Source organism: Rhamphochromis longiceps, linkage group LG7, assembly GCF_057381845.1.
Source record: "Rhamphochromis longiceps isolate RC_006_pf linkage group LG7, R_longiceps_female_GT1.1, whole genome shotgun sequence".
In the NCBI taxonomy this organism is placed as follows: Eukaryota; Metazoa; Chordata; class Actinopteri; order Cichliformes; family Cichlidae; genus Rhamphochromis; species Rhamphochromis longiceps.
The window spans coordinates 69,918,253-69,935,114 of NC_140563.1; the positions used below are offsets into that span (position 1 = coordinate 69,918,253).

Sequence of the window (16,862 nt, forward strand, 5' to 3'; positions counted from 1 at the left end):
ACTTCTCACTGACATCTTCTCATTTTATTCTCCTTTTCCTACTTTGATCAACAGAGAATAATTCATCATAATCCAGACCCGTGACATCACCTCTCACATCACGAGACAGCGCATTAATATTTTGTTTTTCTGATCGCTGATATGTATTGATAAAGTATTATAAAATAAATGGATGAATAACTTAATAATCACATGAAAAATGAGAGATCTGGAGGTAATTTGATTGACACATGCAGATTATATTATGTTTACAAGACAGGAGGGAGGAGAGGTGGAGCAGAGAGGAGCATTTCACAGAAGGACAGTTTCCATCCATCGATCGTCTTCAGCCCGGGCAGGTGGCCAGTCCCACAGGAGCTGAAGCTCTGAGAGCAGAAAAGGTCAAACACGCAACCGAATATTGGAAACATGCAGTCTCACATATGACTAATGCAAAAACACGAAGGTCTGAATTTTCCTCAGATTGATCATTCTGGTCAAAAACAGCCGAAAGACGCCTGATTTCACATGCAAACGATGAAAACATCAGCTCAGCGGCTGATCCATAAATCAGTGGGAGAAGATTTATTATTATGCATCGTACTGCTTTCAGGCCGGAGAGCAAACTGTGCACGACACTGTGAGAGTCCAGCGCTGATGTAAAGCCCGGCGCAGACGCCGCACGCCTAATGTTCCTGCTTCAGCACCGGCGTTTTAATGCCCTCAGAGCGCATTAACGCCCCTCAGCTTCATCAGCACGTCAGCAGCGTTGAATCCTGCTGCTGAGGCCGCCAAAGCTGCTGCAGGCCGATGATGGATGAACAGTCTGAGGTCAGGAACGCATCACGGCGCCGGCACTCTGAGACCAATCAGAATCACCGAGCCGGAGAGTCTTCCTTCAGCCGCGTCATCAGCCTCCTGCGTCTGTAGTGAAACACTCTGTGTGTCGTTCTCATAAACCACATGGGCGCTGTTATTTGCATTTACCATGTCAGACCTTTTGACAAACAAAATTCTAATGAAAGTGAGAACATGTATACTGTTACATCTTTCAGAAAATGTTTTGAAATTGTGGTGCACAGTTCAGAATAAATGTTTTTCAAGAACCATTGCATCTTTTTAGTAAATGTTTATTTCCAAAAGAAATTTCTAGAAGTTCAGAACAGTAAAATTCCCGCTTTTTAGAATGAATTAGAAGTTAACTCTTACGTAGTTAAACTAAAATACTCTTTGAGAGTTAATATATAAACTCTTAACACCAAGTGTTAAATTATCAACTCCAGACAGATTTGGTGTTTAACACTAAATCAGAGTTAACGTACCAACTCTCCAAAAAGAGTTAAATTAACACTCTCTGGTGTGGACCCATATAGACACTTTAATAGTGTTGAAATCAAATCCGACAGTGTTAATTTGGACATGCTGGATTTGCTGTGTAGAAGTGAAAAAACATTTTCGTTAACGGAAATAAAAATAAAAACAAAAAAAGGAAAACTAACTAAAACTGTAATGAGTGTTCACAAAACTAAAATGAACTGAATTTATAGCAAAAATGTGTTTAGTTTTCATTGATGTGTGCGTGTCCTACAATAGTCGAGGGTGAAAATGAAGTTTAGTTCCCAGATTTTTTCTTCCTGTGTCTCATTATGCCAGCAGGTGGCAGTACGTTAGTCGAGTCGTCTGTGTTGCTGCTCCGCCCACGCGCAGAATCATGTCAGGAAAAGTCGGGAGAAAGCGCCTGAGTCCAATTTGGGATTACTTTGAATATGACTGTGTTTTGGATAAAGCAAGTGTCTTGTAGTGGAAAGAGACAAATTATGAGGGACATTTCTAAAGGGAAAAAATCCCACAAACCTTAAAGTGCACTTGAAAAGCTCACACAAGAAGGCTAACCTAGCTTACCTTGAGAAGGTAAGGGAGCACACTCAACCCTCATCCCAGAAACAGAAGCTAACCCAGGCAAGGCAGCGTGATGCATCCCGAGACAACAGGACGGGGACATCTACACAACTGTGTGAGTCAATCACCTTCAAAAAGTTTATCAATTCACTTGAACCAAAATTACGAACACCCGGTGCTGCAGGAGCTAATAGTCTCATTGGGGCCAAGATATACATTTTATAGTTGCCTGGTATCAATGGTTGTTCATCTGCCTTTATTTATTTATTTATTTATTTAAAGAACCCATAGGTGGGAATGTGAGTTGTCTGTCTCTGCGTGTTAGCCCTGCGACAGACAGGCGACCTGTGCAGGGTATGGTAGCTGGAATAGCAACATACCCGAGGATGAGCAGAAGAGCATGACTGATGTGATGAAACTGGGATTTTGTTGGACTTAATTTTTGCAAACAACTAAAACTATAACTGAAACTAATCAAAACTAAACTGAAACTAAGGATTCAAAAAAAAAATAAAAACTAAACTAGCAAACAACTGGTAAAAACTAATTAAAACTGATATAAAATTGAAAATCTGAAGTCAAAACGAAATAAAAATAAAAACTAATGAAAATTGCAAAACTATTAAAACCCTGGTTGTTGCCTTCCGGCCGCCGTTGTAGAGTACCTCCAAGGAAGACTAAAAGACTCCAGGTTTCTTTTATCCCCACTGCATCCTGTCACCTTAATGGCAAACAAGTGTCCTGTGACTTTCTATCACTATTATTGTCATTATTATTTAATATTATTGTTCTGTTTACTTTTATCCTGCTGCTAAACTAATTTCCCCTTGTTGGACAATAAAGAATTTGAATTGAATTAAATTAAATTGAATTGGGAGGTGAAGAGGTGAGGGAGGTGAGGGAGGGGCGCTTTATCAGGAGGATTTGCTGCTTCTGGAGCCACAGAGCAGAAGATGCGATCCCCCGACTTACCTGACAGACACTTTTCAGCGCACTGACGCCGCCTGTGCCTCGTGCAAACATGCTGACAGTAACACACACAGTGAGGTTTTTGTGCAGATATTTGGGTCATATTTGGAAATAGCTGCGTCACGCTGACGTCACTGGATGGAAGGCTCCGTATTGCGTTCTTCTTTGCATGTAATCTTGCAGATGAATGTAATGTGCGAGTTGTCTGTTGTTACACCATGTTCGGACTGTTCTGTGACCACGGCAGATACAGAGCTGAGAATATTCATGAAGACAAGCTGGTGAAAGCCTGCAGACTGCTGCTGTGTGACCTCGCTGCAGAGTTAAAGGTTGTGTGGATTTATTTCACATTCTTACTTTGAATGATTTCTTTGACGTTTTCTCTTTCCAGGGTGGAATGATTGTACAGTATACATCTTTAATGAAAAACAAGAAGTGTGTATAAGAAATTGAATTTATTTCTCTGCTGTCAAACTGCTGTCATGGCGAGTGAGGTGAGCCGTGTGGAGGAAATGAAGGAGGATCCAAATGCAGGCAGTCGTGAAGGTGTAAAGGTGGTTTATTGAACATGAAAGTAAATACAAACGGCAAATGGAGCTAGAACTAAACTATACTGGGATCAACTAAACTACAGAGCACAAACCTTAACGAGAACGACCAGAAGAGACTAACGGCGGACAGCAGGGAGAACACACGGGTGAGCCATGGTAGAAACGCAGATGAGGCAGGGTGGAATACACAGACGGCCCAGCAACTACAATAACGGAGGACATGACTTAAATACACCCAGAGAAACACAGGGGAATTACACACAGGTGGTGGACACAGCTGGGAATGATCAACAAGACGAGACAGAGGTAAAACTGAACACACTCACATGAGACCCAGACCTTCACAATAAAACAGGAAATGAGAACACCACACCAAGACGCAGACCTGACACTGAGAGACAGACAGAATGACACATGGAACCTGAACTAAACTAAACGTGAGATACAACCGAGAACAAATCCTTAAACATGAAACTCAAATAGTAAACATCATAATCATCATCATAAACACAACAAGAGAACAAGAAAACAATCCCTGATGCAAACTAAAACCAAAACATAATAACCTCAAACATGGAATAACAAAAACATGAAACTCCACATACTGGGTCCAACGGACCCAGACCCGTGACACAAACAGGCTCAAATATTCACAAACACTCACTTTCATCTGTAATAAATGGAGCTGAAGGTTCTACGGTGTCGGTTAACTTCTCGTAGGTGATCGTGGTTGACACTTTAAATTAAAAGCATTTGTTTGACAGCACTCGTCGGAAGGACTCGGATCTTCTCTGAGGTTCTTGGAGTCGTTCTAAGAAGATGAACTGCGCATTTCCACAAGTTGTGAAGGTCTGTGAATCATTTCTGAACAAGTTATTCAGATGTGCCACTTTATGAAAGGAAGAAGACCCAAACTGTCACACCGTCACAGTGGCGCTTCCACAGTGAAGCCAGTCTCACATCTCCATGGACTGACTAAGAAAGAAGCTCCTGCTCCAAAATCAACGAGCTCACGTGGACGAGCCAAAAGTTTGATGGTCAGACGAGACATAGATGGAGCTGATTGGAGGAGCAAAGGTGAGGCTTTCAACCCTGAGAACACTGCAGCTGTGACGCATGGCGGTGGCAGCATCACGCTCTGGGCCGTGGTTCTGGAGTGATGAAGGAGGACGGACTCCAAAATCTGCAATTACACCTCAGATCAGCAGCTGGACACAGGCGGGTGTTCCAGCAGGACAATGACCCCAAACACACATCAGAGCTGGTTTTGGATAAAGCAGCTTAGCATTAAGCTTCTGGAAGGTCTTTTCAAAAGTTTATGGACTACACTTAAAGTCGGGTCGGTACCAGGAAACCAACTCATCTAAATGAATCCTGAAAAAGAAATCATTAAAAAAAATGACATTCATGCCCACGATGAGTGACCACAGCTGTGTGCACCATGTGCTGCTGCAGTGTGACAGCTGTGCAGCTGGTGAACATCAGCAAAAATAAATGGAACTCAGTCCGAGACCAAAATAACTGAAAGTGCTGGGAAACACAGTTTTGTTCATGCATCACTCGATGCCTGACTAGTATCACCTTTCGTGCGAGCTATGCTTAGGCTAGCCCCTCACCCAGGACTGATTTGGCTTTGTAGATCCAACCAGGGGCAAACGGCCCCAACAGCAAAGCTCCTGGGAAGACTCGGGCATAAACACCTGGAGCAGGTGGATGGAAGACGGACATCTGGGCAGATCTGCTGGGAAAAGTCCGTCTAATTAACTACAGTAATTTACTTAAGGACCACAAGCAAGAGAAGCCATACTGTCCCTCACCTCCATAAATAAAACTGAATTTAATCCATTCACACAATTGAAACATGTTCTCACAGCGTTGGCTTTTCAGCTCGACTCAACTGTGATTTTAAAATCCACTCGATTCTACAAACCTGCGCCCTCCGGTGACTGCAGCATGAGCCGAGCTTCGTCACACGATAGGGAGGAATGCAGCGCAGAGAGCGGCCGAGCGCCTGTGTGGGTGAACTGTCTGATAATCAGTATTAATGAGGGCAGAGACAGCAGGCCGGTGAGGCCTCGACGTGACCGTTAGTGCTGAAAGTTATTCAGCCCCGCTGCAGACAATTTGTGGGTCAGAGTGAATAACAGCAGGCGTGCAGTACGATGCAGATCCAGCACTTCTGGAGACAGAAGAGTGGAAAGGAAAGTCGAGCGCCGTCATCCAAACATCCGTCACAAACCGGCTCCAAAGGACTCTGACAGAGCAATGCTTTTAAACCTGTGTCCTCCTCCAGCGATTATACAAGAAATGTCACTGTGAATTACTAGAGGACGGTTACGCAGGTTTGTCTCGACTGCAGCCAAACCTGCCTGATGGGTTTTCCATACATAAAACTCTGCTAACAGGAAATGACAGGACGGTTTAGTGTGGAATATTCTCCTGAGGAAGATGATTGAAGCAGTGTTTGTGGTGCAGATGTGGTGCTCGTGGAGAAAGGAAGGATCCTTGCAAAGAGCACCGAGTCTGGGACTGTGTCACAGCTGAATTAGCCTTTGATTACCGAGCACCAACCTCCAGGGTGCAGAAGTAAAGCAGCAAAAGCTGCACTTCCTCTAGTGTTTGAGTTTCACTGCTTTTTTCACAGAAATCTTTCTTTGTCAGGATTTAAATCCCGAAGGACTTCCTGTTCACAAACACACTGATGTGGGAAAAACAAGCAACAATGTGCCGAAACCTGCCGTCTGTCTGAGGTCACCGTACGACAAAACAGTTTAAATACTGTTGGGTTTATGTTCGAATACTTTGTTATCACGTCTTTATCTTTATGCCGTGTTCTTCTTATTACCATCTCGCTCAGTCCCTCACTCAGCACCTGACGTCCAATCAGCCTGCAGCCAGTCGTACCTGCCCCGGCTTCTGCTCCACTTTGACCAAATAACCAATTAAAGGATCTGTTTGTCTGATTGTAACCCACTTCCTGCAGCCCTCGACCTCCTTAACACCGATCCTCAGTAATCTGCCTCGCTCATCCGTCTGCATCAGCCTGCTGGCATCTGGCAGCCAGACGACTCAGCTCAGCTACACCCTGCTCTCTGATCCAAATCAGTTTCTTCTGCCTGGCTCTGATATTCTCTGATTTCTCCCTCTGAGTTTCTTGTCTTTTTTGGCTCGTTGTGCCTGTAAAAGAACTTTATAGTGTCAAAAATATGAGTCAAGACCAATAAGCAGTTATAACATCAGGCAAGTTCACTTTGTGTGCTGGAGTTACAGAAATACTCAAACAGGCAGCCCGAGTAACACCGGCCGCTACAAACACACCTCGGTGACCCCTGCACAGGCGTCCTCTCTGTCAGCTGTTTCCAGGACCTCACATTCTCACATTCAGAGCCAACTTCACGTCCCTGTTAGAGATGTTCCTCTGACTATTAAACTCTGGCTGAATCGATGCTGATTAACTGATAAAGTCTTTACAACAAAACAAAATCAGGGGCAGTCCAGGATAGAGACATGGAATGGAATAACTTCCTCTGAGCGGAATAATCTCCCAGCTTGACTCCATTTAGTTTTTCTTTTTAAAAATAAATACACGAAAAGATGAAAAGGTTTTCTGTTTCGTGCCTCATCATCCTCTTCATTTGATACTGACATGAGAAATGATCACAGCTGATGTTTATCTTCTCTCTTTGATGTAGGCCTATTAAACGTCTCGATATCTTTACAAAATATTAATCAAAGTCCCTCTGCTCATCAGTACTTCTCCTGACAGCCGGTTTGCAGCTTCTTGACTTTTCTGCACAAGTGTCACCTGATCACTCACTTTTACATAATCCAGCAGCAGCCGTGCTGCTCTGGTTCAGGTCTGGAGCTCTTCCTGAGTTATTCTCGGACTGAAATTTGGGGTTTGGTACCATCTCTGCGTCGGCCAGCCTCTCCGGACAGGTGTAGGCTGCTGACATCAGTGGGTTTTTTTGTTTCATTTATATTTATTGTTAGAGTGGATACAGTGACAGGTGAAGTGAATGCACTGGTTATCTCTGCATCGTGGCTCCTGTTTGCAGGTGTCAGGGAGCAAGAACCTCAAAGCTGATGTTAGAAGGCGGCGTCCAGATTCCCGGGTCTCAGTCCAATCGTGCATGTGTGAGACGTGCTGGACAAAAACCTCGCAGCTTACAGGAGGTGAAGCATCTGTCGGTGCAGATACCACAGCACACCCTCAGCGTCCACGCCTCGACAGATCGGATCACCAAAGTGTCATCGTTCATTTTCCAGTCGTCTTGGTTTTTTCTCCCAGGTCCTCGTGGAAAATGTGGAACACACCATCTGTAAGTTTGACGGTATCAGTCTGGCAGCGGACTCACTCTCTTTGTCCCCAACGAATCAACTCTTTGTTTGTTCCAATTATAAACTATTTTGAGTTTTGTGGGGGGGGGGGTTTAAACTTGTAGTTACAAAAAAATTATAATAAATTGGGAAAACTGATAAAAGTGAAATGAAATGAGTTAATGGGGCCAGTCAAAGGTGTCAGTTTTACCATCCCATCCCAGTTCCTGCTCCGTTCCAGTGTAAGAGCAGGAACACCCGGAGTGAGGGAACACAGACTCTCCTCTGACTGATGTCAGTTTGTGCAAACACAGCGACCTGAGATGATGATGGTGATGGTCTCTACGATGAGACACTTGGCTGCCAGTTCATGTGAAGTTAAAGTAAAGCTTGAAGTATAGCAACAATAATCAAAGGAGGCAGCATGTTCTGAACAAAAGGTTTTATTTTTACTGTGTGTTGTGCGTCAGATGGTCCCTTTGTTTTCTTTCTCTTCTAATAGAAATAAGGCGGCTGCTCTTCCAGCTGCAAATATTCCTTCTCACCAGTCAAGCCTTTTATTTGTCACATGCAAAGTTTGCAGCTGCAGTGAAAGACGGACCTGCCTCCAAACGTCTGACTTTATCTACACTCTGACTACGTGGAGACGCTTGAGCACAGTGTCGTTGTTTCGACAGCAGAGAGGATGTCAGTTGTGACGTCAGTGCTTTCTGTGGCAGCGTGTCGCTACTTTAGCGAACTGCTCGCAGTGGACCCGCCCATCTGCTCCAACACCCGCCTCCTGCAGCAGCTCGTCCACTGAAAACACAGACACAGCTGTCAATCACAGTTAACTCATTTGTTCCAGATGTAATAGAAACCTGTAGAAAGTGTGTATCCATTCTTCTCCCTGTCAGCAGCTCCAGTTTTAGAAAAGCAAACCAATCATCAGCTTTTGTCTGTGATTAGAAGGAAATTCTGATATTTAGTTTTATATTCTGTTTCAGGGCCATAAGTGTGTGCATTCATGTCACATGAATGAAGCATATTTATTCTGATCATTCAGGTTGTCCTGAATAAAATGATGGAAATTAGATGCCAATTTCTTTAAATAAAGTTCTCATTAAAACCCTTTACAGAGAATTTCACAGGTCCCACATGACGGCGGGTGACAGGGTATCAGTATAAACTTAGCCTCCTACAACATTTCCAAGAACCTCGCCACCATGCTAGCTCCCCACCAACTCTACCAACACGGTCCAGAAACTTGCACTGGATCCAGATGAAACCATTGTGTCCTCTGATGTGGTCTCAGTCTTGTATCCCTACAACCGAGGCAGCAGAGACTGTCAGGAAACAACTGCAGACAGAAAACAGAACCAGCTTCACCCTGATACACCTCCACAACGAGGGTTTTTACAGACACAAACATGGATGTGCCATGGGCTCCCTGGTGTGTCCAACCTTTGAAATGGTAAATGGTCTGTATTTGCATAGCGCTTCACAAGCCGGGACTCGAACCGGCAACCTTCAGATTACAAGGCGAACTCCCAACTCTTGAGCCACGATCGCCCGTCGTTTACATGCAGGAAGGGACAGCACCTAGCCGATGATACCGATACATGGACGACACCTGGGTCAAAATCAAAACCCAAGAAGTGGAATCAAATCTGGATAGAAACATCAAATACACCAGGGAAGACACAAAGATAACAGTGCCATGAACACTGAGGACAATGGAAACCTCAACACTGAAGTTTACAGAAGCCCACACACATGGACCAGTACCTCCTCTCTGACTCCCATCACCCTCTGGAACACAGACTTGGAGTAACAGGACCCAACACCAGGCAGAACATGTTCCCTCTAAGCCTGAAGGGAGAAAGAAGGAACGCACACGTAAAGGAAGCATGTGTAACATGTGGCTCTCATCAAATCAGCAAAGATGCAGAAAAAAGAAGATCAGACACCAGCTATGGAGGATGAGAAGGACAAACAGAACAACGCTTCATCCCTGATGTAGCAGGTTTATCAGAGAAACTCAGGAGAGTCTCAACATCCCAGTGCACTTCAGACCACGCTACACACTCAGACACAAACTAAACAGCGTAGTGTAGCAGTGCAGTGAGGAGTGCTCAGACACTGGAGACACCAAACAGCCTCTCGATAAAGCCGTGGCATTTATGAAGAAGTCTTCACAAACTAAAGGACGTCGTGTTTCCTTCTTTTTTCCAGCTCCAGGACCTGAATGACTGTGAACCTACATGGATGTAAAGACATGAAGAGTGGCTCGAGATTTTTGCAAAGCGCTACACAACATATGTTTGACATTGAGTAATAGATCCTTTCATTGAGTTTTCATAGAAAGTCATATCTGTTCATAAATGTTGCCTTACAGCCTGTGTTGGGTTTTTTGGCATCGCAGATGAAACTGATAACAGCCGAGTGCTTGAACACCACCACAGGAGAAGCTGAAGCTGCTACGTTATTCAGCAAAAATAAATATTAATGTAATATGCTGTTAAAAAAGTAACAGCACAGCCAGGCCAAATGCTGAAGTTCTCCAAATTCATCAGTTACAAAAAGTATTTGAAGGTTTTCTATGATGTCTTTTTCTTCCCTCGGTGGGATTTTGGGGCTCTTGGTGTTTCATAACCTCCATCTCTTCTTTCTGAGCCATTCCTTGGTGTATTTGTTAGCGTGCTGAGCATCATTATTACTTTCAAAGTTGGACTTTTGTTTTAACTTTCGGACAGATAGCCTCACGCTAGCTTCAAGCACTCTTTGATATGAAAGAGCATTTCTTCCATCGGGCTCCACAGTTGTTTTTGGATTTCAGCGCCTTTAGTCTGCGCTAAAAACATCGATGGTCTGTTTCAGCCAAACAAGTCTATCTTTAATTAGTCGTGCAGAGCGCTTTCTTCCAAAGAGGCGGCTCTTTGAAAGCACAGTGTGCTCAGTGCAAAATAGTTTTGCAGTAATATTCTTCTAAATGAGGACAGGCTTCATTTGTTTCTCTTTTATTTGAAGTATCACAAAACATGCTCTCCTCAGTCGGGTCAATGGTCCTGGACGACTCATGACTCTTCTTACAGTGGACTCGTCCATTTCTAATAACTGGGAGCATTTTTAAATCTCTTTCCTGCTTCTCAACCTTCTCTTTAGAGAGCCTCAGAGAGCTACTTAGATCAAGAAATGATGACATAAAATACTTTAATTACCAATAAGACCGACATGTTTCATGAGCTTTTTGACTGAACTTAAACTAAACCAGCCATTTCTGTAGTTTTTATATTAAACGTTTCAATAACTATTAGCATTTTTTTAAGTTAAATTGCATTTTAGCGTTGCACTTTTTTGACCCGTCAGTGACTTGGTGGATGTGTTGATCAAACATGGCAGTTCTACTAACAGGCCAATCATTTAAACAGAGATGCAGCCAGTTTGTTTCAGTAATGATGAAAGCAACAGAAAGAAAGAAGGATGGATTAGTGTAAGGTGTTCCCTCTCTCTGGAAACGACACAATCATTCAGATGGATTAGACGCGTCCTCGGGGAAATGACGTGTTCTGATAGGAGCTCCTTAAACAACCTTTTATCAGCAGTTAAAGTGGAGAATGGGAACCAGTCAGACAAGTGCAAACCAAAACCCTGCAGGATGTGGAGAAGAACACAAAACATTATGAACCTCCTTATTGCGGCTCCTCCAACCAACGGCCGCGGCAGGCTAAACATGAGGACACAGATGACGCGCAACAGGAAACACATGAGATGCACTTCTGTACTATTTGCTCCTTTTATTCCACATGGTACTGTCCACTATACGAATCAGCACATGGGATCAAACTATTAAACAAATGCACAGACTGCACAAACAAAATAACTGCAACTCACAAAAAATTCCCCCAATTACTACACCAAACTACAACATCGGCCTGTGGCATAAATTAGTGCATAAACCATACATCAAGTTACAGTCAAGCTGACTCAAGCTGCGGTCGACAGAAGGTTTCCCCTCATGCTCACCCTACTTTTCTGCTCATCAACATCAGGTGCGGTGAACAGGTGAGTGCAACCACATTTACCACCTAACACACCCATGAGTCACGCCCCACGCCCGTGCACCAGTACAGTGATTGCATTTAAACCAACCCACTTAATCAAAAAAGGAACAACTCATATGGCTCCTACACTCCTCGTGTTCATTCCACATGCATAACAGCACGCATTCTTCTTGCTATGTGAGGCTTCAGGTATTAAAGTCTACAGAAACAATCTCGCTCAGCCATCTGTGGGCAACAAAGAAGCAAAATGCTGAGTTGTTGGTTTGTGATGCTGCAGAGCTCTGTTTTCACTGTCACCAACTTCTGTGTAGAAATGGATTAAAAGTCTGAAATGCTGAAAACTGCAGAGCTCAATGAGCAGTAACTTTGCTGCCTGTAACAACACCGTGCACGAGGATTCACTTCCACTTGTCAAAAGCATGTCTTTGTCCTGTCTTCCTTATATCACAGCAGATGGCCCCGCCCCTCCCTGAACCTGGTTCTGTTGGAGGTTTCTTCCTGTTAAAAGGGAGTTTTTCCTTCCCACTGTCGCCAAAGTGCTTGCTCATAGGGGGTCATTGTTGGGTATATCTCTCTATGTACTATTGTGGGTCTACCTTACAATATAAAGCACCTTGAGGCGACTGGATTAACCCTCTCAGGCTCAAATTAAGTTTTTGTTGCTAATGCACAAGAGAATACCTGCAGTGGTACTTCTGAGTAAAAAAAACTCATAAAACATGTATGTGGGGTAATCGGGTTGTTAGTTTTTAACTGTTGCAAATCTGCAACGCCTGCCTCGAGAGGGTTAAATGTGAGTGGTTTTAGGAGACACTCACCCTCTTTGTCTGTCAGTTTCTCTCCCAGCCCGGTGAGTTTGGCTCGCAGCTCAGAGGCCAGGATGAAGCCTTTCTGCTCCTTGTCAGCCATCCTCATGGCCTCCAAAATCTCCTGCTCTGGCGCCTCCTGCTGGAGCTGCCGGTGCATGATGCTCAGGAAGGTGGAGAAGTCCAGCTCTCCTTCCCGGCCTGTGAGCAGAAAGAAAACAGAGATCTGCTTTTACTGGCACAAAGAAATGAGGCCACTGCAGGAGAAGGGAAGGGCGGGGGAGAAAGTACCACACAGTGTATATGAAATGAGCAAACACTAAAGCAATAAAAGCAAATGTAAAGAGTGTGGCTGTGAGGTAGCTGCTGACGATATGCAGTTAATTAACCAGAACACACACAGCTTCCTCCAGGCTGATCTCAGTGTGTATGAGAGAAACAAGGAAAAACAAATATCACCTCCTTTATGGAAACAGACACAAATATCAAAACTACAGCAAATTTAAAATTACTCCTCAAACTTTCGCAGCTTTCCAGGAAATCTAAGGTTCAGGGGCGCTGACATGGAAACAGGAGCTTCGTTCAGGCTTGCTGTCTTCTTACAACAATGACTGAATAACTTTTTCTTGATCTCAGGATATTAAAATCTTTATCTTCAGGTAAATCCATTAATCTGTCCACATTGGATTATTTATCTCAGCCCCTTCTGTCAAACATGATGGAAATACCAGCCCAATCTTGCATATCAGGGTCTCATTCCTCTGCCACGTCCTCCACCTGACCCAGCTGAGAGACCTGATCTCAGGGATCTGCCCCGGGGTCTCCAGTCTTTGGAAAATAAGGTGAACATTATCCAAACAGTAACACTCTCCTCCAGGACCTCCACAGCCTCTCGTGAGCATACGGGGGAAAGTGGAGGCCGAGAGAATCAATCATCTGCGTCTCCGACAACTTTTCACATGTTTTTGACTCCGTTGGTGCGGTGAGGAAGATGAAGGCAACACAGGGGACAAAGCAAGCAGGTCAGGTTTGATAAACACAAATGGAGCCATTAAGATCACATGAGGTGATAAATGCTTGGTTTGCTCACTGAAATAGCTGCGCTGCTCGTGGGCTGGTGAGCTGAACTGTTTCATTTCAGCACTTTCCCTGATTTGAGTTATTACTGCGTCACCTCAGAAATCAGAAATAAGGAGTCGGAAGGATGATTTCGGGAATACTCTACCCATGTTGTGGCTCAGGAGGTGGCGCTGGACCTCGGAGGGGGTGGGGCTCGACCCAAGGCATCGCATCACTGTTATCAGCTCCTTGGCTTCGATCTTGCCTTTCCGCTGGCGGTCGTACAGCGAGAAACACTCCTTAAACTCTGCGGACACATGAACACGTTATACACATGTGCGGGAGTCCACATTGTTGCTTTGTCATGTGGACAGAGCAGGATCAGTGATGTCAGCAGGTCTCAGCCTGAGTGCGTCACCTGCTGGGAGAAGGTGGATGATGCTAACAAGGTGCAAAGGAAACTAAAGAGCAACTTCAGCCTTCACTCCTGAGACAAACGTGTTAAACTTCACTCACAGCTCCTCCAGAGGCAGCGAGACCGATCGGACACGCGTGCCCGTCCCATCTGCTGCAAATGAGCCTCAAAGGCGCCTTTATCTTTCTGTACCAAGGTTACATCTGTTCACATACTACAGTGGATGCAAAAGTATTCGGCCCCCTTGAACTTGCCCACAAAGAGTGTGGCTGTGAGGTAGCCCCACTTTGCAGTTATTTATTTGTACAAAATGTGTGATTTGTGTTCCACTTCTCACGTGTGCACCACTTTGTGTTGGTCTTTCACCTGGAATTCCAATAACATTGATTCATTTTTGTGGCTGTAATGTGACAAAATGTGGAAAAGTTCAAGGGGGCCGAATACTTTTGCAAGCCACTGTACATACTATGTAATACACAGCCGTGCTTCACAGGACTCTGCATTCACTCCAGCCAAAGAACCTGTTTTAGCACCAATAACGTGCAGTGATGTCTTTATCTGCCTCATCACTGTGGAGGAGTTTTAGTTGCGTCGCCTCATTGAGGTTTGCAACATCCGCTCATGCACAGCTCTCTGAGCTCTGCAGCAGCTCCATTCTTTCCTTCTTCAGTCGTTCTGTTGCAGACCTGCTGCTGTGCTGGGATCTTTGTCCTGTTGATGAGCCGGTTTGGTCCAAGCTTCAGCTGTGGGACACACGGCCTAACTGACTCTACAGAGGAGCTCATGGTCCACTCAGATCATCGTCCCTCCTCCACCGTGCTGACGGCTGTATGAGGTCTTTGGTTTCTTCAAGCTGCTGAAGTCTTGTTCTTTGTTTACATGCAGCTTTGATTCAATTCAATTTTATTCATATAGTGCCAACAACAGTCACCTCAAGGCGAAGATCAAGATGAAGAACAACGTCACAGCGATGTGTTGTATCAGAGTTATTTCTTGTTAAATCATATTTCTCATTCAGTTCAGTTTTATTTATACAAATCACAACAACAGTCGCCTCAAGGAGCTTTATACTGTAAGGTCGACCCTACAATAACACATACAGAGGAAACCCAACAATCATATGAGCCCCTATGAGCAGCACTTTGGCGACAGTGGGAAGGAAAAACTCCCTTTTAACAGGAAGAAACCTCCAGCAGAACCAGGCTCAGGGAGGGGCGGGGCCATCTGCTGTGATTGGTTGGGGTGAGAGAAGGAAGACAGGATAAAGACATGCTGTGGAAGAGAGACAGAGGTTAATAACAGATATGATTCAATGCAGAGAGGTCTGTTAATACATAGTGAGTGAGAAAGGTGACTGGAAAGGAAAAACTCAATGCATCATGGGAATCCCCCAGCAGCCTACGTCTATTGCAGCATAACTAAGGGAGGATTCAGGGTCACCTGGTCCAGCCCTAACTATATGCTTTAGCAAAAAGGAAAGTTTGAAGCCTGATCTTGAAAGTAGAGATAGTGTCTGTCTCCTGAATCCAAACTGGAAGCTGGTTCCACAGAAGAGGGGCCTGAAAACTGAAGGCTCTGCCTCCCATTCTACTTTTAAATACTCTAGGAACAACAAGTAGGCCTGCAGAGCGAGAGCGAAGTGCTCTAATAGGGTGATATGGTACTACAAGGTCATTAAGATAAGATGGGGCCTGATTATTTAAGACCTTGTATGTGAGGAGCAGGATTTTAGGCTTTGAAAAACTAAAACGTGCTGCCTTGTTCTTTTTAGAGAGACGAGTCTTGTTTGTTCAGTCTGTTTCTAGCTGCACTGTCACAGATTTTAACCTTTAACCTGCTAACTGAGGTCTGCAGAGTCTGAGATGGAGCTCTTGGGACTTTTGGTGTTTCACAGGCTGGATGCACATCGAGAACACATCCTGTGACCTCAGCTGAGATATTTCCAGTCCACTCTTCCATCCTGTCAAACTGTTTGACACTTAAAGACATTTTAATGATTTTAACAACTCAAACAAGAAAAGCCACTTCTTCCCTTTCCATTGTTGTGTTTGGAACATCAGGGAAATCTCACGATCTTCATCTTTTAATGACTCTTCCCAGCTGATTCGACTGTCATCCACGCAGACACTAAGTTTGCTGAAAACACTAAACTGATTGTAAAATGAGTGAATAAAAGCTGCATCTGTGCATGTTCGCCTGTGTCAGAATAAACTTGTGTCCCGTGGGAAGCCCTGACGGCAGTTTAACAGACTGGAAGATGAGAAACCACCAAACACAAGCAGACTGAAAATCAGTGTTTGGATGCAATACCTCCTCATTAGCAAACACTGCGCTCGGACCCTCGCTGTCTGATCGCGTTAGCGGGTCAGGGAGGTCAGCTGAACTGGAACAAGCGCTGCTTTGTGCCGCAGCGGCCACACAAGACTCTTCTGTCTGATTAAAGTCCTGCTGCCTGTGGCTGAAATAATAACCTGTCCTTCCTGCTGCACAGAGACCATCACGGTCAACGCTTCGTCATCTGAATGCATCAGTTTAAGTTCCAGCAGTAAGCAGCTGTGTCAGGACAGCAAGGGCACACGTGTCAGCATCTTACCGTTAATCTGATCCTGAGTCAGGAACTTTGCCTGGAATGAAAGCAGGAACAGCATTAACAGAAATCTGGACGACAGCGTGAAGCTTCAGCGGGGACGTTATCTCACCATTGTGTCTGCTGTTGTGACGAAGCAGCCGGCTGTCAGCGCTCAGGAAAACTGATCCACGCTCTGAAAGATGAGGAATGTAACGGGAGCGGACGGCGGATGCTGGCTGGGACAGCCAGGCT

The 16,862-nt window shown here is 44.6% G+C and overlaps 1 protein-coding gene across 1 annotated transcript; it reads right to left on the minus strand.

The window, feature by feature from the left end:
• Window positions 1-8,278: 8,278 nt before the first annotated feature.
• LOC146666924 (calmodulin-like protein 4) lies at window positions 8,279-16,689 on the minus strand. Its single transcript, XM_085411459.1, has 4 exons — window positions 16,635-16,689; window positions 13,793-13,933; window positions 12,580-12,768; window positions 8,279-8,516 (listed from the first exon to the last, which is right to left on the minus strand). The coding sequence occupies exons 1-4, from the start codon at window positions 16,687-16,689 to the stop codon at window positions 8,419-8,421; spliced, it is 483 nt and encodes a 160-aa protein (XP_085267585.1). The 3' UTR covers window positions 8,279-8,418.
• Between the last annotated feature and the right edge of the window lie 173 nt (window positions 16,690-16,862).